Source organism: Protopterus annectens, chromosome 7.part0 (assembly GCF_019279795.1).
Source record: "Protopterus annectens isolate FY-2018-M chromosome 7.part0, PAN1.0, whole genome shotgun sequence".
Lineage (NCBI taxonomy): Eukaryota > Metazoa > Chordata > Ceratodontiformes > Protopteridae > Protopterus > Protopterus annectens.
The window spans coordinates 1,141,193,290-1,141,220,019 of record NC_056739.1 but is presented as its reverse complement, the minus strand read 5'-3'; the positions used below and the strand labels follow the sequence as shown (position 1 = coordinate 1,141,220,019).

The window sequence follows — 26,730 nt, the reverse complement described above, 5'->3', positions numbered from 1 at the left end:
TATCCCCTGGAGCCTGCAATGAGCAATTACTGAAGCCAGGCATTTTGTGAATACTCTGGGCAGTAGATAAGCCAAATGGCAATGCTGAGAATTGATAATGCTCTGGCCCTGCAAGAAATCTGAGGTATCTTCTGCAGCTGTGTCTGATAGGGACATGCAGGTATGCCTCCTTGAGGTCCAGAGTAATCAGCCAAGACCCCTTGCCCAGCATGGGAAGGAGTTGCTGTAGAGTCAGCATTTTGAACTTTGGTGCTATGAGAAAGGTGTTTAATGCGGACAAATCCAGTATTGGTCTCCATTGAGATTCCTTTCTTGGAACAAGGAACAGTCTTGAGAAAAACCCCTGGCCTTGTTCTTGTTGTGGAACTCTTTCTATTGCTTTCATCCGAGTCAGCAGAGAAATTTGCTTGATAGCCTCTGCCCTCTGGTTTTGTGGTAGGTTTGGCATGCCTTGTTTTCTTGGCAAGGTATGAAAATGGAACCTGTAACCTCGGTCTATAATGTCCAAAATCCATTTGTCCTTTGTCAGTCTGTGCCAATTTTCTGCAAACAGAGATAATTTCCCGCCCAAGGGAGCTTCTATTTGTTCCCTGGTAGGCAGAAGTAGAGGAAAGTCATTGAGATTGTGGCTGTGGGGCAGGTGAAACCCCTGCGTCACTTCTTTGGTTTCCTGGCTGCCATTGTCGCCCCCTGTAAGGACCTCTGTATTGTCCTCTTCCTCGGCCACGTCTGTTTTTACCCCTTTGAAACTTTTCTGGATTAGGAAAGGACCAGTTCTTTGAAGGCCAATTCCTACTGAATCTGGGGGGTTGAACCTGGAGGAAATCTTTCACCGTCTGAACTGATTTTGCTTTTTCCTCGATGGACTTTAACACATCCTTAGCATTAGCACCAAAAAGCTTGTTCTTTTCCAAAGGTGCATCCAGAAGTTTTGCCTTTACATGATCTGGTAGAGGTTGATCTTTTAACCATGCATGTCTACGAATGACTGCCCCTGTCATAGCTGCCCTACATGAAGCTTCCAGTGCATCATATCAGCACTGCAGGAAGTGATTGCTTACTTGCTGAGAGTTATGTACAGCTTCCTGCAAAGCCTTCCTGTCTAAAGGATCAGGAGTGGCCAATGTTTTCTGTAAATCTTCTAACAGGAAATCCTGATATTGTAACATATGAAAAAGGCAATTCAAAGCTCTCATAGATAAGGTAGTGGATGTGTAAACCTTTTTGCCCCATCTCTCTAATGACCTAGCTTCCCTGTTGGAGGGCAATGGATTTTTAGAGGTGGAAGCTGAGACTCCTTTAGGCCCCTGTGAAATAGTTTCCAAATCAGCAGTATGGGCCCTGAATAAATGGGAATGTGTTTCTGGGACCCTGTAATACCTGTCTGGCTTGGCTGGAGCAGGAGGAAGATAGTCAGGGGTAACACTAGAGTCAGAATATAAATCATCCAAAACATCAAGTACAGGAGGAATAGCTAAGGGCCTGTGCTGGGGCTTCTTAAGGAAAGTCCGGCGTTTTCTGGAATCAGAATATTCCTGGCCTTGCCACTTGAAATGTTCCCTCATGGTATGCAGGACTTCCCCAAAAGAAATATCCTCAGGAGGGGAGGCCGAGGGGATGGAATCCTCTGCATCCGAGTCCTCATAGGTCTGGAAGAGCTCTTCCTGGCCATCAGAGTGGACAGAGTCCTCAGAATCTTCATCTGACGGAATAGGGTCAGAGGGTTCAACCCGGGGCCTTTTATCAGAAGGAGGCTGGGATCCTCTCTCAGGATGGGCCTGTGAACCTCTAATCATAGAAATTAAGTCAGCAGCCATAGTCATAATTTGTGTCTCTGGAGTAGGCTGAGGTAAGGTTTTAGTAGTAAGATGCTTAGTTTTGCTGGCTGCCTTAGCCCTAGTGTAGGCCTTAATAGACATGGCCATAGGAGGCCTGGCAGCTCCACGTGCAGGAGTGACCTTGTCTACAGCAATGGTCTCGGGCATTTCCTCAATTTCGGTATCCGGAGGAAATCAATAACTGGCGTCGGAGTGATATCCGGAATCGGAGTCGTCGGTAATGCGGTGTCTTCGGTTCGGAGCGGTGGAGAGACCGTCTCAGCGGGAACAGGAGCACTCGCGGTAGGGTTTGGCGTGGAGTCGGTGGTAGACGCGGGCCGAGGATGTCGGTCCCGGTCTTTTCGTTTCTTGGGAGTTTGCGATGTCGGAAGTTCCGACGGCATTGTGTAAGCAAATTTTTCGCCGAAAAAATCTTCAGCGAACTCTGCCCGGCGCCTGAGAGTGTGCTTGTTGAAGCGAGCACAGGCTACACAGGCCGAGACGTCGTGGTCTGGGCCAAGGTAAGGAAGACAGTAAGAGTGGAAATCCTTATGAGGTATTTGTTTACCACAAGAAAGACAATTGTTAACTTTTTTAGTAATATCTGACATCGGCTGAGGCAAGAAAAGGTCCCCAACGGGGTACTTAGCTTTTCTGATGACTTCGGAATCGAAGAATACAGGAGCTGACCGACCGGCACTTGCGAACTGCTTCTGCTTCGGGCACCGCGCGGTAAGAAAGACTGAAGAAAATGGCGTCGGCTGATGCTTATGTACTCCAGCCGCTCTGACATCGGAGAGAAATGCGACATCAGCCGACGTCGGACCCAGGCTTTGGAATCCGGCCGACCGAGGGCTGCCTGAGGCAGGACAACCCACATGTTATGACTGCAGTTGCATTCTTGAATGACATTGTCAAGTCACAAAACCGCAGTAAAACAGTCAAGTGGGATGGTCCATGGTTACACAGACCATCGTAATGCGCACTTAACATTTAGGTTATCATTCAGGCCTGGTGTATTTTCAGCCCCCCCAAAAAAGCTAATCTAAGTTCTTTAACCTCTGTTAATGTGTTAAAATCCCCTACAAATGGTTGCATTTGTTGAATAACAAAAAAAAAATTGTAGCTATCAAAGTTATTACATATTCCACTGTGTTTTCTTAGAGCTTTGGTGATGTCTCTAGTACGTATTGCAGCACAATGCTCTTTAACTCGGTCAGACAATTGGCAGCTGGTTTTGCTGAAATAAAATGAAGAGCAAATTTTGCAAACATCTGCATAGACAACACATTTGCTATGACAATCATAAGGACTGTTAAACTTAATAGTATAGTTGCAATGTGTAAAAGTGTTAAGAGTTTCTAGTATAAATGAACTGACAAATAACACATGAATTGTATTATTTTTGGCATACAGATGTTGGTTTCTGTTAGCCTGGGAACTGAAGGCAGGTGACCAGGAATGATGTCATCCAGCTGACCCAGCAGTAGTGTTTTGATATTAATCTGGGAATGCGCTCAGAGACTGTGCATTTGGCACTTGTCTTTGGACCTGGAAACAACCTCTCATCAGCACTTGTCTTGCTAATAGTAAGTAACTAGGGTACAGTGATTTATCTTATGTATATATAGGAACATAGTGAAGATTAGTTCAGATGTTTTCTGTGTTTGAGACTGTCCTGCAATGTTGCTTTAAAATACTTCCTGTGATTCTGAATTCTGTAGTCACTGTGTTGAGTTACTGTGAATTATGTTGTTCTTTTATATATATATATATATATATATATATAGATATATATATATATATATATATATATATATATACACATACATACATACATATACACACACACACACACACACACACACACACACACACACACACACACACACACACACAGATATACATATTTATTAGATATACATTATAGATATATTAGATATACATATATATTAAACTAAATAAAGCAAGAGAACTGGTCATGTTTAGGAGATGAAAAACTTAAATACAGAAAATCTTCTAAAACCTTGCAAGAAGGAAAACAACAAACACAAAGCTGGTGTTGAGTGCTTTCTTACTTTAATGGCGACAAGAATTTCTTCAGAAAAATATTTTTAGAAACGAGTATGCAACTGGTATGGCCACGGTGGTGCAGCTGTTAGCGTTGTCGCCTCACAGCAAGAGGTTCTCCCGTTCGATTCTCAGCTGGACTGCCTTCTGTGTGGAGTCTGCATGTCCTCCCCGTGGTCGAGTGATGTCTAAAGACATGTAGGTAGGTGCGTGTGTCAATGGGTGTGCCTCCTTTGAAGGTTGGGCATCGGGCTGGCAACTTGGCACCGCAAAAATCCACTGCCAATCATTAGCGGACCAGAGTTCTGCTGTGACGACCCCTAACCGGGAAAAGCTGAAAGACATTTTTAGTATGCAATTGGTAAGCAGTGCCTTAAATATCCTTGTTGGTACAAAGTATGCAGTCAATAAAATATGAAAAAAACTTAAACCAGCTGTAAATGATAAACTCAGCCTTTGAGTTAAGGTAAGTCAAAAGATAATAAAATGTTACAGGCAACCAGTTAATTGTTTTAGTGAACCTGTAAAGTCTTTGAAAAAAATAATTAGTGGTGATTGGGTTACCTGAACCAAAGCAAAGCACACTTAATTTTCAGAGCTTCATTTAGTCCTGGGAAATCATCCGCATTAAGATATAACTGCCACTATTACTCACAAAATTCCAGAAAAGTATCCATATCTCCATAAAATAAATCTACCTATTCTAAAACTAGGAATGCAAATTTCTGGAACCATGTAGCATACTTGACTGTGTTTACCTAAAGCAGTGATAGCAAACCTTTAAGGCTCGGACTGTCAATAATTTGGAAAATGCCTATCTTGACTCTACTGGCATGTCACCCCTCTCCTCGACAAAAGAGAAACAATTCTTTACATATTCATTTATTTAAAAAATACAGTCCAGTCATGTGTGCTATATATGAAAAAGTAAAAGAAAAATCAGTGACTTACAATTTAGAAAACAGTATGTGCACTGATAACTGGGCTTAAAATAGTATACCAAGAAATTACCCAACTTTTAATAGTAATTTTGAATTGAACTGAAAAAATATGGAACACATTGCATTTGATTTGATTAGCATCAATTAATGGGATTCCAGCCTGTAGCTCGCAAGACAGTTCCCTGCGAGCTACATCGTCGAAACCAAACGGCTGCAGCAGCACTTTGCCGTAGTGCAATTTGGCTGAAAGGCATAGTCGCTGCAGCTGTAATCTATGAACGGGCAGAGACAGCCGTTCCGGATGTGTAACGCATGCCTTTGTCTCATTCAAGGAATGCATTTATTTAATTATTTATTTATTTTGTTGTCAGTCTACAAAATAAATAAATAAATAATTAAATAAATGCATTCCTTGAATGAGACGAAAACATGCATTACACATCCGGAACAGCTGTCTCTGCCCGTTCATAGATTACAGCTGCAGCGGCTATGCCTTTCAGCCAAGTTGCACTACGGCAAAGTACTGCTGCAGCCGTTTGGTTTCGGCGATGTAGCTCGCAGGGAACTGTCTTGCGAGCTACATGCCAGAATCCCAATTAATGACTTTAAGTTATAATAAATAAGTGCAGGGTCACATATTTCTTGCAGTTTTGTTCATTCATTCATTTTCTTTGGTAACTTGGGTGTTGGTGAACGCTGGTGTGACAACCAAAACGTCATGGTATGTCACCTTTGACACGTGTGTCACAGGTTCGTCATCGCTGACCTAAAGCGATATTTGTCTCTTATGTATGGCTGCACAGTGTTCTTTGATATGTCTTGACAGTTTCCTCAATGTAATGTCCCAGTTTTTTAGAAATAATGTCTCAAACCAAATCAAATGCAAACTAAAGAAATAGATAGATAATGGTTAACAGGATATCTAAGCCATATTAAAGCACATTTAATATTAAGAGACCCGTTCAAAAATGGTTGGGAATCTGCATTAAGTAGCAGCTACCACTTTAATTCACACAGCTCTAGTAAAGTGTCCGTGCCACCAAAAAACAAATCTCTCTCTTCTAGCATGAAGAATTTAAATTGAACAAAACCTGGGCATGACAAGCTATGTTTACATAACATTACATATAGCTGCACAGTGCTCCTTAATACAGCTGGAAAGTTTTTTTTATAGTTTTACCAATACAGAAACTACCACAAGTTACACAGACCCCTGCATAAATTACATTTTAACTGTGACACTCATAGAATTTTCAGAACTCAACCTTAGAATCACAGTGTTGGAATACGCATTGTGAACCAACATGTATGTAGTCACAAGACCACACATAAGCCGCAAGAGTACATGCCTGGAGGTTTATCGGCATTATATAACTGTTCTGGTAGAAAGGGCTTATCTGAGTGCAAAAAAGATGCTCGCAAGAAGTTTGTTTTTTTAACCACGAATAGTAGCGATACCCCTGCTATTTAAAATAATGTCCCAGTTCTTTAAAATGATGTTTATTTCCGTGTGGTCTGAGCAAATGGGTAGTATAAAGCTGAGGGTTCTGTCCAAACAGTGGTTATTACTTGCTTTAAGGGAGGTTTGGTATCACCCAGAATTCTTATTAGTTGTAGTGGGGGTTTGGGCCAAATAAATATTTGGTTAGGTGTTTCTGGTAATCCACATTTAAATATTGGTCGTAATTTTGACTGCTGTGATTCACTGACCTCAGTAAAAATGTAATTAATTAATCAAATCCATAAGGTAATGTCTATTAGCAAAAAGGAAACTTAAAAAGCAGCTTTTTTTAAGGAACCAGTCATCCTCACTTATAATCCTGGAATATCTAATGAATTCTTCTCTGGCTATATTCTTTTTCATAAAAAAGGATGCTGGCTGTCAAAGTCTAAGTAATTATTCCGGTAAGTAGTCTTTTTGTGATAAATATTAGACTTCCATGAAAGAGTATGAATATCCAGTGTGATTTCTATATGAAGAAACTGCACTACTGAGATGCAATTTGAAAGTTTAAAGTTAAGAAAAGCACTACTTTCAGACAATGATTGAATGAAGCAATTAAGTTCTTGTGTACTTTTCCATACAAAAAAAAAAAAAAAAACATCAATGTAACATGTATACAGTCTAATTTTCTTAAACCCTGGCAAGTGGATGAGAATGCGAGTTTCCCATGCACTCAGTACAAGACTGGCAAAAGCCGGGGCCATTTTGGTGCCCATTTCAACACCCTTTATTTGCTGGTATATAACCCTGTTGGGTCTATATTTCAAAAACGAAGTTTTAAATAGTCGAATACCATACGGGAGACACCATATGGCAGAATATTTAAAACCTCGCAAGTGTGAACGGAGATCACCGTAGGGAATTCTTCCCTTTACTTCAACGTAGTGCAAGCTCAGAGTTGGTATACATAAGTAGCAGGGGATGTGAGGGGGTGCAGGGGGGCTTGCCCCCCTGCTCAGAGCGACCAGGTAGGTTTTTCTTTTATTTTTACATTTTTTAATTTTAATTTCAATGTTTTACAACTTCGCTCATATGGTGTCACTCATATGGTGTTTGAAGTTGCAACACTTCGTTCTTATAATATAGACTCAACCCTGTTAAAATGGAAAAAAATTCCCAAGTACAGTGGTGATTAGTGAATAAATAGTGTCTATTTTGTTGCTGGAGAAAGTGGAAAACTCCTGAAGAAAAGATATTACATATTCCAAACCCTGTATGTGTGGGATATTGGTATAATGTGACTCTACATCTAAAGTCACAAGCATTTTATCTGTACTGTAAGGCTATGGAGAAGATCATTATGGAATTAATAAATAAGGACGTAGCTGACCTATAAACTCTTGACCCAAGTCATTTTGGTTTTGTCAAGGGCATATCTTGCCTGTTTAACCCGTCTGATTTCTTCATAAAGGTTACAGAAGCAATAGATGAAGGAAAAATCGGTACACACCACATATCTTAACTTCGCAAAGGCATGTGACACCATCCCACACTCCAGTGTCATTGATAAACCCTCTCAGCTAAATGCTAATCACTATGCAACTTGCTAGATAGCGAACTGGCTAATAAAGACAACCCAAGAATTGGGGTAGGTAGCTCCATCTTTTCCAAAAAACCTGTCACTAGTGGTATACTCCAGGGTTTAATCATTGGATCACTCCTCTTTGGTATTTACTTGTTGAAGTCAAAGCTAATTTGAATGTTTTATGACAATCAAGTTTCCAGATGACTGTACACTTGGCTGCCATCATAAACTCTCCAGGGAACACCAAAATCTTCTAAGAGGCCTTAAATAAATATCTTGTGTCATAAGCATGGACTAAAACTACCTACCAAAAAATGTATAACAATCTCCTTCCACAAGTTTGACATACCCTGTAACTATCACATTGACAACAAGTCTCCGAAAATTGATCCAGGATTTAAGAACCTGGAAACCTACATAAACAACAAACTGTCACTCAGTCACCATGTACTCCCAACTGTAAGACAGTCCTTTTTCATTGCTCAGCTTAGTAGTCAGGGTATGATGTCCAGGTCCAAGAATGTGATTATTCCACTGTATTCAGCACTCATAAGGTAAATCATCGAGTATAATGCCTCCATCAGTACCTACCTCTCCAAACACTTAATATAACTTGAATGACCACAATGCTTTACCACCAATAAAATCAAGGGCCTAAAATCATAAAAACTACATTGACTATCTCAAAGCCTTGGGCCTCTTCTCAGCATCATGCATACATGTATGGATGAATCTTCAAAACAGATATGTGCTTTGTGGGTCTTTGAAAGTTTGGTACTACATTCAAATTTGAAATAGTACAACTTCAAACTAAACAATGACTCTTAAAATAATTAAATGTTGCTCTATACCCCTTTGACATGAAATCTTCTCCTTGCAGGACATCCAAACTTCCCTGCCCATCTGTTCATAACAAATGTCATTTAAAAATACAGTAGCTTTGTTTTTACTGCTGACAATCCTTATTAAGCAACCTGCACTATTTGCATAAGAGGTCAGATCTGCTAATGCATTAAGGTGAAGGTAGACTGTTACAGCAAAAATTCTGCAGTGAATGTGCAGAAAAAGGAAAAACAAATATTTACGGATCATGCCACCTTCACAGAATGAGAAAGATGACTGGAGTTGACAGTTTAATACTATACTTCATCTAGCAGAGTACACTACTAAAATGCTGTTGTACACATTTCATAAATGAAAAGTAGGATCAGTACCTTACTAAAAATGTTTTCCCAGCCTTCTAGAAAATTAAGGAATGCATCATCTTGCTCTTCATTTACAGGTACCATTTGTAATGGACCTGCAGGCTTTGTTACCTGTAAAATGCATACAACAATCATTATGATGTACTTAATTTTCATACGTATAAACTGATAAGTATGACACATGAAAACAATCAGGTAATATTCAACTTACACACCTGTGAACACAAGGAAATAACTGCACAATAAACCTTTTTAAAACATGCTCACTCTGGTCAAGCAGAAGGATTTAATGGTAAAGCCAAAAAAGGCAGATACAACCAGCTGAACATATTTCCAAAAAATATACAGTAAACTCTCAGTTAACTGGAATTCAAGCAACTGGCAATCTCAAATAACTGGCAAAAAATATCGAAGAAATACAGTACAATTTTTATGTGTTGCACTTTCTGCCCCTCTGCCCCCCCCCCCCCCCACACACACACACACACACAGAAACATACCTTAAGTTTTTAGAGTTTTAAAAAGGATGATAGGAATAAATTCCCTCTCTTCCCAACCTGAGAACAAGTAAAATCAAACAAATAGTATAAGGTACAGTATTAGTCAGGCCTATTTTTAATACCAACTCAAGCAACCAAAAACTACAGTTATCCAGCATCTACCAATCCCCATGGGTGCCAGTTAACTGAGAGTTTACTGTAAAGTGTTTTAGAGCTAGAATTTAATATTGTGCTGGCTTAGGATACAAAAATAGTGCTACTACCATAAAAAGTCATATTTTATAATTAATAGTATTTTAATAATTTGCAAAGTACTACAGGATGTGATACACTGAAGGGCTACGTAAGAACATCTACTATCAAAATGTCTATAATGCAAAGATGAATTATATGCATGCATGGTGATCAGGAAGCACTAACCATGTAATTATTGGCAAGGTAGTGGCATATGCTTGCTATGCATGGAATTCTCATGTATAGTTTTGGTTTAAAATCAAAGTATTACAAAGGATAAAGGTATGCTTAAGTAGCAATTTTGTACCTGGTCCTCATGTCTCCAGGAGATAATCTGATAAAGAGAAATGGTTACGAGATAATGTTCTCTCTTCTCAGTGTTTAGGATATACCATTTTTTTCATCTTACATTTAAATATCTATTGCAAGACCACCAGTTATGGGAGAGACCACATACTGCCTCTCAGCAGTCATCTTAGGATTAGTGCTTCTGTTTTCTCCTGGTAAGAGGAGTACAGGGACATTATTTCCTGGAGATTGCTAATCACCAGAAAGCCTAATAACTGCTTTACAGGTGACAACTTGGAATGTGTGCTTATATTCTGGCCCTGGTGAGAGAAGGTGCAGAGTGCATTGATTCCTGACTGTTTCTGGTTGGAGAGTGAGTGTCTGTGCTTAACATTCCTGATTGGTCTGATTGCTATTCAAGGCATCTACCAGAAAAAGGCTACAAGCCTACAGACCTTTGCTTCATCTGGAACAAGACTGTGGATCACCAAACAGGCTGTGGCCTGCTTCTCGTCTTGGGATTGGTGGTAACATTTTGCTTCTGGTGAGAGAAGAAGCAAAGGAGCATTGTATCCCAACAGAGTGAAGCTGTGGTGAGATGAGCATTAGTAGTAGCTAGGCAGTAGCCTTTAATGAGACTCCCCTCGTTATCATTCTTGATAAGCTAATTCTCTGTTTTCATTACGTACTGCTTGATTTGTTTCTATCTTCAGAATTTCTTCCTAAATACGCCATCCATAAATTTTCAGGGTCTACGTATTCGTTTCCACTCAAGTGTTTGGCAGAGCTCTGTACAGACTCAGACACCTTGAGTGGCATTTTTCCTGTAAAAGCAAAACTGAAATTTCTCCAATACCTAGTTGCACACAAGACAACTAGTTTGCAGTGACAAGCACAGTCCACACAGTTGCAAACCGGATACTCCTGACAGTGATTGATATTCTCACTCCAACTGTCTTCTTCTATCAGCTTTTCCCGGTAATGGGTCGCCACAATAAAACACCGGTCCGCTAATGATTGGCAGTCAATTTTTTATGCTGTCGAGGTGCCAGCCCGACACCCAACCTTCAATGAAGGCACACCCATTCACACATGTCTTTCGAATGCCACTCAACTGCGGGGAGGACATGCAGACTCCACACAGAAGGCACTCTAGCCGAGAAACGAACGGGAGAACCTCTTGCTGTGAGGCGACAATGCTACCGCTGCACCACCGTGGCTTGATTCTCACTCCAACTGTCTAATCAATAAAAAAATAGAGTCTGTTGCCATGGATGTGAACTTTCAAACTGTCTCTGTTACCAGCTTGGTGGATATGGGCATCCTGACGCAATGTAAAATTGCATCATGTTTACTGACAACCAGTTGATTCTCAAACAAACTGATATGGCATGTGAGAGATGTATTTACACAATGTCAATAGAGGTAAAGCTCTCACATAAAAGTACTCCTAATGTCAATAAGGTTGTTAGTAGTACATACTCTACACTTATGTACAATTCAAAGCAGACGTATCAACTCACATATGCTGAGGCACTTACAAGTAACCTTCCTAAACTTCAAAGACCTCCTAGCCGAAGTACACATAACAAATACCCTCAGCAGCCCCAAATGCTCTCTTTCAAAAACAACACCCACATCAACACACAGAGCTACGTCTCATGGAGTCTTTACCTCTAAGCCCAAAACGCAAGCCACACACAATCCAACATTCTAGTCATTGGAGACTCCATCATGAGACACACTGAAGTCCCTCTCACCAGGATGAGTAAGGAGAAAGTTATGGTCAGTTGTTTATCAGGGGCTAGGATCCACCACATTATGCATGCACTCATGTCACTGGATCACAATTACCAATACCACTCAGTCATAGTCCATGAGGGAGCAAATGAGCTGAGATGTACCTCCCTAGACTTTATAGGTTCATAGATTAGTACTAACTGCCTTTGTGAGACATTTTAAGCCTAGCCAATTATCCTTTGTGAGACTCAAACCTTGCACCTTGTGCTTGCAAGGCAAATGCCTTAACCATTAGGCCACCCTCCCAACTCCAGATATGAAGAGAGACATCATGGAGCTGTCAGAATATTCTGTTTCAGACTGGTATAAGCCTAGCATTGAGCAGCATTACCTTCTCCAAGGAAGATGCCACAATATGAACAAAAGATGATTGACTTTAATAATTGGCTTAGTTTCTGGTGTCATTCTAAGGGGGTGCAATAATTGTTAGCACGGAAGGAGATGGTCAACAGACCACGCTGTTTGCCAGGGTTAGTCTGCACCTCTTCCCATCAGGCTTTTGAATATTAGCTAAAACACGGTCTCCTCCCCATAGTGCTCAAACCAAGAACCAGCACAAAACTTTAAGCAAAAGCCAAATCCAGACAAAACTCCAACCTTGCGTAAAACTCAGCTTTATTTAGCACTTTCATCAGCATGTATCAAAGACTTTTTTAGGCAATGCCAAACTGAAAGTACTTCCAACATAGGAAATCAAAACAAAGTAAATCTGAAGGTATTACAGTTCAATGCTAGGAGTTTAAACAAAAAACTCCACTCCCTAGAAGTTCTCTTCACTCTAGAGAATGCAGATGTCTGCACAGTCACTGAGACATGGCTCAAAGCTGTGCAGAGCACACCAACAGTGCAAGGTTATACTGCCTTCCACACATTTAGATCAGCTACTTCACAGGCAGGAACTAAAGGTGGAGGTGTCTCTATTTACATCAAAAATAAATATACTTTAAGACTGGTCAAACAGGACAATGCACATGAGTTTCTCCATGTTCAAACCACCACAGGTAAAATCCAGTACCACTTCCTTGCAAGCTACAGGTCCTCCTCTATGACCCAAGGAACCCATACCATGTATTTAAACTTGTTAGAAACATTAACCATCCAACTCAATACCATATTCATGGGTGACTTTAATTACCCCACTATTAACTGGGAATCCTATACGACACCAAATGTACATGCACAGAGATTCCTGGATTTTGTAAACACAAACTCCCTGGACAAGATAGTCAATACACCAAAAAAAGGTGCAACCATACTGGATCTGGTACTCACTAATATGGGAGACTGCTGCACACCTCCTACTGTAATGCCTTCTCTGGTAAGGTCAGACCACAAAATGGTCTCCTCTGAAGTAAAAATAAAACCTGGACCCCAACTAAACCTGGAATAGTCAGGAACTATTCTAAGGCTAACCTCCTGCTATTAAGTGTGAACATGACAACATTTCAAGCTCCATAAACCCCTGAGAACACTGCTGCCTATGCAGAACTGTTCACAGAAACCCTGTACAAGCATGTTAATAGCTGCATAGAGGCAGCTGTACTGACCAGGCAGAAGTACAAAACTAACTTGAAAAACAAGCCACCCTGGTGGAATCACAAAATCAGTAAGCTGTGTAACAGGAAGAAGAAAATCATGGCAAAAATTAAGAGGTGCGGGCCCCAGCAGGATAAAATCACTCTCATCAAACTAAAGCAACTCAGAGGACAAAAAGTCTACCAAAGCCAAATTTGTCCTCCCAGGCCAAGGACAACCACAAATCATTCTTTAGCTATGTCTGCAACCTCCAAGGCAATACACAATTGTGTGCAGAGCTCATTGTAAATGGAGCCACCTATACTGAGCCAGAAGATACAACAAACCACCTGGCTGTTAAATTCAGCTCCAACTTTACCCCTCGCTCCCCCTTCACCCTTCCCTCAGGAAATATCATGAAATATAACTCTCCCTACTATCACTAGGGAACAGGGCCTTAATACTCTCTCTTAAGACCAAGAACAGTGCATTAATGAGTCCAGAGCATATCCCAGGATGTCTTCTAAATAGCATTAAACATGACCTAACAGGGCCTCTGGAACTCCTACTTAATTGTAGCCTCCAAACACGCTTCATGCCTCATGAATGGAGAAAGGCAAGTCATCCCGCTTCACAAAGGTGTGCCAACTACAGACCCTGGAAACTACAGACCCATAGGTCTCACTAGTCTTATATGTAAAGCCATGGAAATAATTAATACGGAGATGATCAATAGAGATATAGTAAACCTCCAGATATTGGACCCAGCCCAGGTTGGTTCCGTCAAGGGCAGATCATGCCTACTCAACCTGGTGGACTTCTTTGAGAAGGCCACCAAAGCAATGGATGAGGGCAAAATCGTTCACACTGCCTACCTTGACCTGGCCAAGGCATTTGGCACAATACCCCACTCGGGCATTGTTGTCAAACTCAAGAGATTAGGTACAAACCCGTATGTCACCCAGTGGACACCCAACTGGCTCACAGACAGGACCCAGGAAGTTAGAACTGGGGAGGCCATCTCTACAAAGAGGCCACAAGTGGAGTCCCTCGGGGTCAATCCTTGGACTGCTCCTTTTTGGCATTTACTTCTCAGAAGTCAAGGCCAATGTCAATGGTCTCTGGTGACTAAATTTGCAGATGATTGCAAATTAGGAGTTGTCACTGAATCTCACACTGACCCAAATATTCTGCAGGAGGGGCTAACACAGACAAACAACTGGTGTCAGAGCCATGGACTAAAAATAAATGCTAAGAAATGCATAATAGTATCCTTTGAGAAGTCATCCATCACTGGTAACTATTGCATTGACAACACACCCCTTAGAACTGACTCAGTAGTCAGGGACTTAGGGACACACACAGATAGTAATTTTGCCTTTGACAATCACGTGTCTACAGTGGTGAAGAAATCATTCTATGTTGCACAACTTACACTATAAACAAAGGTATGACATCTAAGTCCAAGGAATCACTGTTCCACTGTATTAAGCATTCATCAGACCTGTCATTGGGTACAATGCCCCTTCTGTTAAGTACCTAACCAGGCATATTCAACTGGAACGTCAACAGAGGTTCCTCACTAAAAGAATACAGGGCATAAGTAAAATTTCCTGTGCAGACTCTGTCTCAAGGTCCTATCCCTGTATTCGGTCTCCTATGGGCTTTTGAGGGGAGATCTATGCCTGATATACAGGGCACTGTCAGACTCCACTCTGATGGAATTCCTGCATATCCAGAAAACAAATAGCATCAGAATTACCCATTCTAAAGACTTAAACCTTGCCTGCAATATAAATAGGACCTGCAAGAGAGATATCCCACAGACTACCCCATCTATGGAACAGGCTCTCCCCCCACCCATGTGAAGCAGAGCTCCTCCTTAACCCAATTCAAGTGCAACTTGGACAACTGGATGGGAAATTGGAAATTCATCACTGGTTTGGCACCTATGTCTCTAATGAACACAAGTAACCTGTAAACGGTTCAATCTCCAGACCCATTTTTACACTTATCAAGTTTATCAGAACTTGTCAGACATTTGGGGTGCATGGATAGGCTTAAAAAGGCCCTTGTGGTCGTTAGCCTAGTAAACAACTATGAAAGCATTCATGTGTCTACCCAGCTGGGAGAGCTATAAAGATAAGACAAAACCAGATAGCACTTAAAAGCACAGCCTGTGCTATGCACCTTAGCATGGATAACCTTTCTTTTATGTTAACTCAAGTCTGAGTGTGGCTGTCAGTTTGGAACACTAGTTCCTATTAGGAGGGTAAAACTTCAATATTAGAAAATGTACGTAGTTTTCTGTGTTATTATTAAGTTAATAATAATAAATATTATTAAGTTAATGGGTAATTCTGATTCCAAAGACATGCATCTGGAGCATTTTTCCCCGGGCCTCCGCTGAAAACAGGCTCTGTGGAACCTAGTCGGACTTTCCCGGTCAACAAATGATAAATAAATAAAATAAATAAATAAAATAATAGTTTTAAGGGGATATTGAGGGTGTTTTTTGAGGGCTTTCAATAAAATAAAGTTTTGTAAGATGTGACATAGGCTCAAATGGATATGACAAGAAACAACTGTATAAAAGATCAACCTGCCAAACAGTGTATGCATGTACCACAAAAGCTGGAACTACACATTTAACAAACAAGCTATTACACATAAAAGGTGGGAATAACAAAAATGCTTTCTGTATTGTCTTTAAACGTCAATAATCTCACAGAAAAATATAAAAAAGAAAAAGAAGTGAATTATATTAAAATGTACACTGCTAATAGTTATGCTACAGGGAACACACTTGTAAAGAACTGAATATGCAAGTTTGACAAAGAAATGTTTCCAAGATAGTTATTCAGTGGAATACCTGGGACAAAGAAAGACATGAGCACTTGTATTAATTGTATGAGGAGTTCCAAGAGGGACAGAAGAGGATAAAAAGATAATAATGGTAGATTTGTAATACTAAGTAGCTACTGGCAAGGGAGGAGGATTATACTGGCATGTATACAAATTCCACCTAAAACTGCTATAATAGAGCTTAGGAAAACTCTGGGAGAAATAATCAGCTTTCAGCAAGGAATATTATGTATGGGGACTGGAATTTGATTTGCAACAGTAAAGATATGTCTGGGGGGGTCCAGAAGGGAAAATATAACAAAAGAGTGTAGATTTTTGAAGAAATTTATGAAAATATTTGGCATGGAAGATGTGAACTCAGTATTAGCAGTTTGGAGTGAATTTACCAATTCCCCAAGATATACTGGGCTAGGCTAGACAGAGTTTACATGTCACAGGAACATGTGCATTTAATTGAAGGTCTTGATACACACCCAAAGACTATTTCAGATCATGAGCCAATAATAACTAAAATAAAAACACAGGGTAATGAAATAAAAACAAGACACTGGCACTCTCCCTCCTACTCTTTGAAAAGACAAGACACTGGCGCTCTCCCTCCTACTCTTTGAAGAGAGAGGAATTTAAGGAATGGGTTGTGGCAATTATTCAGGAGCTATTAGAAAAGATAGAATTTTTTTCTGAAAATATTCCAACGGAGTGAGATAAAATTATAGTGGAGTTTAAAAACAGGGTGGAAATAAAAGACAGGAAGATATGGTCAAGAAGTAGCAAGAATTATTTACAGGGAATGACAAATGTAAAAGTATTGTCAGGAGGAAATGAGATAAATATGGTGAAATATAACCAATCTACAGGAAAGCCCCCAGAAATAGATGGTATTCCTGTGGAAGGTTGGAATGTAGAAGAGGAAAAAAAAACTGACAAAGATCTGGAACATTTTGTTTAACAGTAATTCAAGAGGAGAAGAAGTGCCAACATCCTGGAAGAAAGTGGTGGGAGCAGTAATACCTAAAGAGGGTAAAGATTCATCAAATTCAGACAGGCCCATTTCAATACTAAACCATAATTGCAAAGTGTTTATCCCTATAATGCTAAAGAAAATTGCAAAAGTGATGCCAAAATTGATGCTAAAAAAATTGCAAAAGTGATGCCAAAATTGATAGATATGGATCAATGTGGTTTTGTGGATGGGGAGGCAAATATTTGACAATATTAACAGAAAACTGATAATCCAGACAGAAGTAGGGTCTTGATGCAGAGAAAGGATTTCACAGAGTTTGGACTTTATGAGCAGGGGCACTGGAAGCATTTGCATTCCCTGAAAACAATATATACGGTTAATTAGGAGGATCACATCAATCTCTCCCATAACTTTTATGGTGACTCTTTTTACTCTAGCTATGCTGCTGAAATGTAAAACCACCTGCCCATCTCCATATGACAGATCAGCAAACCCAATTTCTTCAAGTCGACACTAAAATCATACTTCAAGAATTTCTGGATCAGTTCTATTATGATTATATACCTTTTATGTGTAGGTGTTCAATGTATATCATACATTATAGTTTATCTGCATACTATTTTTTTTTTTAAAGCTTTTCTCCTCAGACATCCACTGAAAAGGGGTTTCCATTATAGTTTAACTTTCCTGGCAAATGCAAATTAAAAATAAATAATAATAAATAAATTACACACTGTGTGAGATGTGACAACTAAAAAAAAAAAAAACCTACATTAATTGGCTATTTTTTCAGTCTGACAAACGTTAGTGTTTTGTTGCTTATATGCTTTCTTTAGTATTCTGAAAAAGATAAATACACACTTACACATCCTGATAGATAGGCTTTTGCTGTTTTTTCAGGTAATTCTGACAATGGAATTCCCTGTGGATCTAACCTCTGTAATCTAAATGACTGACGAAAAACGCCTAATCCCCGTAATCTCATTGACCTCCGAGAAGCCATCGCCACATTTTTTTTAGGTTTAGTTTTCTTCTCTCTGTAAGGAAATAGATAACATTAACTGTACCATACCACCTCTTGTTACATTCAAGTCCTCAATCCCGACAAGTTCTAAATTCTAAAGCAGTTTACATCTAAACTAGTTATCAGTGTGTTAGGTATATCAAACATTAACTCATGGCTGTAAAGATAAATACTAACAGCTGTAACCAAAATAGATTCATGCAGCTATAAAGATGGAGAAGGAATTATTAGTTATGTACTTACCATAACTTTGTATCTGTGTTGTCTTCTTTCATTCCTCCTCACGAATGGATAGCATCCTCAGCTATACAACTCCTGAGTGGTCGCAAGGAAGGAGATGCCCAAGCACAGCCGAAGCAAATGGAGCGCTGTTCCAGGAAACAAGATCCAACTTATAATGTGATACAAACGTGTGAGCTTTAGACCAAGTAGCTTGCAGCACAGATAACATCTAACAATGCCCTGGAAGAAAAGGCAGATGAGGTGGACATGAACCTGGTGGAGTGGGCCTTATGAGGACGAGGCAGTTGCAACCTATTTTTGTCATTAAGGAAAGAGATGCAGTCTGTAATCCACTTGGCTAGAGTAACCCTTGAAACTGGCTGACCTAGATGGCTAGCAGAGAAGGAAACAAATAACTGGTCTAAGTTTCTAAAGGGCTTAGTCCTGTGCAAGTAAAAATATAAGGGTCTGTGAACATCTAATGAATGCAACAATCATTCTCCATCATTAGAGAAATTAGGGAAAAAGACTGGTAGTTGGATAGTCTAGTTAAGATTGGCCTCTATAGCTACCTTGGGTATAAAAAGAAGGGTTTGTACAAAGGAAAACTCTACCCTTGTGGATAAATATGTACAGCGGTTTAGAGGATAAGGCCTACAGCGGTTTAGAGGATAAGGCCTGAATTTCCAATATTCTCTTAGCTGAGGTAATGGCAATGAGGACTACTGTTTTGTACCTACCATAAATGTAGATGTCCGAGAGGTATGCATCTTCAGTCCTAACAAATGGGTTGTCCTGGCCTCAGGCAGCCCTTCGGTCGGCCGGATTCCAAAGTCTGGGTCTGGCCTCGGCTGATGTCGCACTTCACCCGACGTCATAGCTGCAGTTCAGCGGGTATAAAGGCATCAGCCGACGCCATTTTCCTCAGTGTTTCTTGCCCCAGATGCCAGGTGCCCTCTAGGAAGGCTAAATTTGGATAAATGCAAATGTTTCCAAACAATAGAGAGCAAATAGAAATAAACATGTATATACATATATACAAACAAATACACCATAATAGATTCCCCAGCTAGCTACAAGATGGGCAAATACCCCAGGAGTACCACAGAGGGAAGGAGGGTGGGTAATCCTGACTGCAGATGCATACCTCTCGGACATCTACATTTATGGTAGGTACAAAACTGTACTATGTCCTTCAAGGATGCATCTGCAGTCCTAACAAATGGGTAGAATACCATAGCCAAACTGGGGGAGGAGGCACTAAGGAGGCACTAAGAGTTTATGGTGTAGTTAAGATCCCTTGCAAAACAGCAGTGGCAAAACCTGCTCGGGATCTGGAGTATAAAGGTAGATTATAATGCTTGGCAAATGTATGCACGGAGCTCCAAGTAGCAGCTTCTAAAATGTCTTTGGTAGCCACTCCTCGTAAGAAAGCTGTAGTAGTGGCTGTAGCCCTTGTGGAGTGAGGTCTGATGTTTTCTGGAGTTGCCTTTCCATGAAAAGAGTAACAAAATCTAATGCAATTTCCTATCCATTTTGAGATTGTTTGTTTTGAAATTGCTTTACCTTCCATTCCTGTTGCATATGCTACCAGAAGCTGGTCAGTTTTTCTATTGTTCTTGGTTCTGTCCAGGTAGTAGCGCAATTGTCTGTGTACATCCAAGGTATGCAGCAATCTTTCCCCTGTTCTGTGGGTTGGGGAAGAATGTTGGTAGGTGTATTGCTTGGTTTAATGATACCCTGGAGACCACCTTTGGCATAAAGGTAGGATTAGTTCTCATGGACACTCTATCCTGATGGAAGATAAGGAAGGGCTGTACTGCCATTAATGCCTGTAATTCAGAAACCCTTCTAGCTGAAGTGATTGCAAGCAGGAATGCAGTCTTCCAAGATAAGTACTGTAATTCTGCTGTTGCTGCTGGTTCAAAAGGGAAGTGTCAACTTTTCTAACACAAAGTTCAAGTCCCATGTAGGCAATGGTGGTTTCCTTGGTGGCTTTACATTTTTAATTCCTCTGAGAAACTGCCTGAGTAGAGGTTGAGAAAAGACTGGAGGATCCATGTTGTATTCTGCTGAAATTGCTGATGCATGAATCTTAATGGAGGAGTAAGACAGACCATTGTGGAAAAGCTCTGCTAAGTATTCCAGGATGTTAGCTATGTTTGCCAATGATGCATCTACTCCTTTTGTTGCACTCCAAATGAGATATCTTTTCCATTTTGCTGAATAAGTTTTCCTTGTTGAGGGTCTGTGAGCCTCCAAGATAATGCCTTTAACCCTTTGAGATAAATCTGAGTTATTTTTCCTTATGTTATGTTCCAAGCAGCTAGCTGCAGTGTTTTCAAGTTTGGATGCAGGATTTTGAAGTTGTTCTGCGTTAGCAGTAGAGGTAGTAGGGGTAGAGGCCATGCGTGTTCCCGGGACATACTCCTCAGTAGCGGGTACCAATGTTGCCTCGGCCAATCTGGAGCTATCAAGATGATCCTCGGGTGATCTTCTTTGATCTTCAGTAGCACTTTGTGCATCAAAGGAAGAGGTGGGAATGCATATGCTGTCAGGTTTTCCCAACTGAAGGATAGGGAGTCCACCTTCCAAGCAAGTGGGTGGTATGTCCTTGTGCAGAATTTTTTCAATTGGTGGTTGTGTGGGGATGCGAACAGGTCTATTTCTGGCAGTCCCCATTTCCTTGTGATGGTTTTGAAGATGTCTGGATGCAGCATCCATTCGTGGGCATCCGTGGTGGTTCTGCTTAAGATGACTGCTAGAATATTTTCTTTTCCTGGCACAAATATGGCTTGGAGCTGAATGTTGAGGCTCAGGGCCACATTCCAGAGGTCCATTGCCATCCGGCATAGAGGATATGAATGTGTGCCTCCCTGTTTGTTGATATACCACATAACTGTGGTGTTGTCCGTCCTTATCAGCAAATGACTCTGTTGAAGAAATGGTCTGAATGTCTGAATTGCCTGTTTTACTGCCAGCATCTCTTTTTGATTTATGTGTAGGTTCATCTGGTCTTGAGTCCATAAGCCTTGTATGCACTTGTCCACCATGTGTGCCCCCCAACCGAGGTCTGAGGCATCCGTGGTGATAGTCTGGCTTGGGTGAGGCCTATGGAAGGGCAGTCCTTTGTTCAATTGACAGGCCTGGGCCCACCACTGGAATTCTTGCTTCTGGCATGGAATTATTGGAATTTGGGTTTCTAGGCTGTGCTTGTGCTGAGACCATAAATTCCTCAGGTACCATTGCAACTTCCTCATATGTAGTCTGGCATGTGGAATTAATATTATGCAGGATGCCATGTAACCCAGGGCTTGCAGGATTTTCCTTGCTGTAAGCTGGTTCTACGTTGTTAATGCCATGAAATAGAGTGGTAGCTGCTTCTGTTTTTCTGCTGTGAGGAATGCCATCTGGTTTGATGTGTCCAGTTCTGCACCCAGGAAGGTTATCCTTTGGGATGGTATCAGCCTTGACTTTTTGTGTTGACTGTGTATCCCAGGGCTTGCAGCAGGTGAATAACCTTTTCAAATCTTTTGTTAATTTGTCTTTGCTGTCCGCTTGTAACAGGCAGTCGTCCAGGTATGGATAAATTTGAATTCCCTGAAGCCTGCAATGAGCAATTACTGATGCCAGGCATTTCGTGAATACTCTGGGCGCAGTAGATAAGCCAAAAGGCAATGCTGAGAATTGATAATGCTCTGATCCTGCAAGAAATCTGAGGTATCTTCTGCAATTTGGTCGTATGGGGACGTGCAGGTATGCCTCCTTGAGATCCAGAGTCACCAGCCAAGACTCCTTGCCCAGCATGGGAAGAAGTTGCTGTAGGGTCAGCATTTTGAATTTTGGAACAATGAGATATGTGTTTAGAGCGGACAGATCGAGGATAGATCTCCATTGGTTTTCCTTTCTTGGTACTAGGAAAAGCCTTGAATAAAATCCTTGTCCTTGTTCCATAGCCGGTACCTTTTCTATAGCTCTCATCCTTAGTAAGTGGTCTATTTGCTGTAGAGCGTTTGTCCTTTGGTTTGGAGGTAGGTTTGGCATTCCTCTCTTCCTTGGAAGAGTATGGAAGTGAAACCTGTAGCCTTTGTCTAATGTCTGTAAAATCCATTTGTCTCCTGTAATGTAATGCCAATTTACTGAAAATAAGGCTAATTTTCTGCCTAAGGGTGCTGCCAGTTGTTCCCTGGTAGGCGGTTTCAGAGCCAAGTCACTGTGATTGTCCTGTAGAAGTGGTAGTGGCTGGATCTGTGGCAGTGGTTCTCTGGCTGTTAGGCTGCCACTGACGTCCTCTGTAGGCACCTCTGGATTGACCTCTGCCTCTAGGGCGTCTATTTCTACTTCTCTGTGCTCTGGTGGTGTCTGGAAAGGACCAATTCTTGGAAGGCCAGTTCCTACTAAACCTCGGAGGCTGGACCTGTAAGAAATCCTTGACTGTCTGGACAGATTTAGCTTTTTCTTCCACCTTCTTCAACACTTGCTGTGCAGGGGAACCAAACAAACTGTGCTTTTCCATGGGAGCATCTAGAAGCTTGGACTTTACATGGTCTGGTAAGGATTGCTCTTTTAACCATGCATGCCTTCTGATCACTGTACCAGTTATAGCTGATCTAAAGGAAGCCTCCGGTGCATCATAGCCGCATTTTAAGGAATGATTACTGACCTGCTGAGTGTTATGCACCAAATCCTGAAGGGACTTACAGTCTAAAGGTTCAGGCGAGGACAGTTTTTTAGTGAGCTGATCTAACAGAAATTCCTGATACTGAATCATGTGGAATTGACAGTTTAAGGCCCTAGCCGAAAGAGTAGCAGAAGTATAAACTTTTTTACCCCATCTCTCCAATGCCCTAGATTCTTTTTCAGAGGGGAGGGGGTTTTTGGTAGAGGCAGCTGCTACAGCTTTGGGGCCCTGTGAAATAGTTTCAGGATCTGCAATAGGAGCCTTATACAAATGATAATGTGTGTCCGGAACCCTGTAGTATCTGTCGGGCTTTGCAGGGGCCGGAGGCAGTGAGTCAGGGGCAGTACAAGCATCATTAAATGCATCATCCACAACTGTAAGTACTGGAGGAATAGCTAAAGGCCTATGCTGTGGTAAATGTAAAAAAGGTCCTAAGCCTTTTCCTAGAGTCTGAAAAATCCTGGCCCTGCCATTGAAATTGTTCCCTCATAGCATGCAAGGCTTCCCCAAAAGAAAATTCCTCAGGAGGAGAGGCAGAAGGTATGGAATCCTCTGCATCAGAGTCCTCATATGGAGAATAAGGGCCCTCTGGAGGATTTGTATTTTCTGAATCATCAGAGGAATAATCTGAAGAAACTGGCTCAGGGGGCTCTGCTCTAAGCCTCTTCTCTGGAGGTGGGTGAGAGGCCCTGTCAGGGTGAGACTGGGTTCCCCTGATCATAGAAATGAGATCCTCTGCTAGACTAAGCATTTGAGTACTAGAGCTAGGCCTGTGAGAGGGGGCTTTAGCAGGCACGGCCTTTGAAGATTTAGCTGCTTTAGACCTGGCAAAAGCCTTAATTGACATGGATGCAGGGGGCCTAGCAGCTCCACGTGCAGGAGTAGATACATCTAAGGGGATAGTATCTGATAAATCCCGAGAAACTGTAAGAGCAGGTGGATTTTCAGTAGCAGATTCAGCCATGCTGGAAGAGGCCTCGGTAGAAGGAGGCATGCTTTCGGCCGAAGGAAGAACCGCGGACTCGGCTTTGGCCGAAACCGAGACACTCGCGGTTGGCTTAACCGCGGTTTCGGCCGAAACCGCGGACCGCGAGTGTCGGTCCTTTTCCTTACGCTTTTTAGCTAAATGTGAAGTCGGAGTCTCCGACGGCATGATATAAGCAAAAGCGGAGCCGAAAAACTCCTCTGCAAACTCCGACCGACGTCTAAGTGTTCGTCGGTTGAAGGAAGCACAGGCTAGACAAGCTGCTACGTCGTGGTCTGGGCCTAAACAAGGTAGGCAGTAAGAGTGGAAATCTTTATGAGGTATTTGTTTCCCACAAGTTAAACAGTTATTCACTTTTTCTGACATCGGCTGAGGCAAGAAAGAGTCCCCAACGGGGTACTTAGCTTTTTAGAAGTCTTCGGTAGTAGCAATCTCTGGTTCTGACCGACCGGCACTTGCGAACAGCTTCTGCTTTGGGCGCCACGCGGCAAGAAAGACTGAGGAAAATGGCGTCGGCTGATGCCTTTATACCCGCTGAACTGCAGCTATGACTTCGGGTGAAGTGCGACATCAGCCGAGGCCAGACCCAGACTGTGGAATCCGGCCGACCGAAGGGCTGCCTGAGGCCAGGACAACCCATTTGTTAGGACTGCAGATGCATCCTTGAAGGACATCCATAGTGAGATACCATGGGGAGAGGGATCCTTTACTGGAGGCCTGAGGAGAAAGACTCCTATCAAGCAGACCTTGCATAGTCTGGAAGCTGAAGGGCAGTTGAGAATGTTGCTAAAATGAAAATTAGATACAGTCACTAACTGGAGTTTGATGGTGGCGAAACTAGCTCCTTCTTTGAAAAGATACACAAGGAAACACAGAACATCAGGAGTAGGTGCCGAAAAGGGATCATTGTTTTCTTTGGAAGCTCAGAATACAAACCTCTTCCATTTGCTGCCGTAAACTTTCTCAGTAGCTGTTTTTTGAGAGGCCAAAATAATATCTCGGACTGGAGAAGCAAGCCTGGACCTTCGAATGATCACTGGAAGTGGAGAAACCAAGCGGTCAATTTGAGGGACATCAGGTTGGAGTGATAACTCTCTATGGGGTGAGAAAGGAGATCCTGTTTGAGTTCCAGAATCCATGGAGGATACTTCAGGTGAGACCAGATGAAGGGGAACCACATCAGATGAGGCCAGAAGGGGTCAATGAGGATTACCAAGGACTTCAGACTCTTTGTTTTCTGAAGAAACTTTAGAATCAAAGGCAGTGGGGGATAAGCACAGAGAAGACTGGGAGGCCAATCGTGAACTAGAGTATCCCTTGGGAACTCCCTTGGAAGAGGGATCAGAGCAAAGTCATTGCTGTATTTGTTGTTCTGAGGGGATGTAAATAGGTCGCAGCAAGGTTGGCCCCAATGGCTGAAGATCAAGTCCACTACTGATTGACTGAGGGACCACTCATAAGGGTTCAGAATAGACGTGCTGAGCTTCTCTGCCAGGATGTTGGGATTTTTCCGGTATGTAATCTGCAAGCAGAAAAAGGTCAGAACACATCACCCATTCCCAAACCCTCATGGCCCCTCTGTACAATGGGTAAGTGCGGGCTCCTCCTTATTTGCTGATGTACCACTCGACTGACATGTTATCTGTGTGGATCGCAATCTCCATCTTTGATATGCATATGTTTACTTATGTACTGTTTTTTCATCAATTGTATAAGCTGCCAATAATATGTACTAAATGTCTTTATTAATGTAAATTCTGTATTGTATGTATAATGTCTTACATGTGGAGCTTTTCTCCCTGGGACTCTACTGAAAATGGGCACTTCTGGCCCAGTTGGAGCATCCAGGTAAACAAATGCAGATAAATAAATAAATAATGGTAGAACATCTTGAAAAGCTTGCAATGTGAGGAAGACAGTGACCATGGACACTTCCCCTGTGGCGGAGGGGGTGGGTTGAAGAAGAACAGGTCTGCCTAATGTCAGGTCATCCAACAGAAGCCACCACTGAAGATGCTTTCTGCAAATAGGAGTCAACTTGACAGGAACAGACAGCGGCTGGTAGAGTATAGATCACTAAACTGCCAGAGTCCACTGTAGGACTCGCATAAAATATCTTGCAAGGGGAACTAGTGTGATGGCAGCCACCATAGAACCTAGAGCATGGAGAATTAGCCTATCTAGAGAAGAAGCTAGACTCTACGCTAATTGCACCTGTTCTTTCAAAATTAGGCCTCTATGAGGGAAAGAGCAGCAATCTAACTGACTGTGTCCAAGGTAGCTCCAATGAACTCTAAATTCTGCAAAGGGGAAAGATTTGACTTTGCCAGATTTATAGTAATCCCCAGATGGTTGGCAAGATTGATGAAGTAATCCCTGGGCTTTATTAGATGATGCCTGGTTGGAGGAGTAAAGAGCCAGTTGTCCAGGTAAGGGAACACCAGGAATCCCTGCAGTCTGAGGTGAGTTGCAACTACTGCCATACATTTGGTAAACACCCTGGTGGCTGTGGTGAGTCCAAAGGGCAGAACCCTGAATTGAAAATAACTGGCTCCCAACCAGAAGCACAGATGACTCCTGGAGTGCATGT

At 41.7% G+C, this 26,730-nt stretch overlaps 1 protein-coding gene across 2 annotated transcripts in view; it reads right to left on the bottom strand.

The window, feature by feature from the left end:
- Nucleotides 1-26,730, bottom strand: part of LOC122806909 (WD repeat-containing protein 76-like) — a 950,729-nt gene that overhangs the window by 539,287 nt on the left and 384,712 nt on the right. For both annotated transcript variants that reach the window (XM_044077718.1, XM_044077717.1), the window contains 2 exons: nt 18,094-18,265; nt 9,072-9,173 (listed from right to left, as the gene is read on the bottom strand). In XM_044077718.1, the coding sequence (XP_043933653.1) occupies nt 9,072-9,173; nt 18,094-18,265 (274 nt within the window). The remainder of the gene's footprint in view (nt 1-9,071; nt 9,174-18,093; nt 18,266-26,730) is intronic.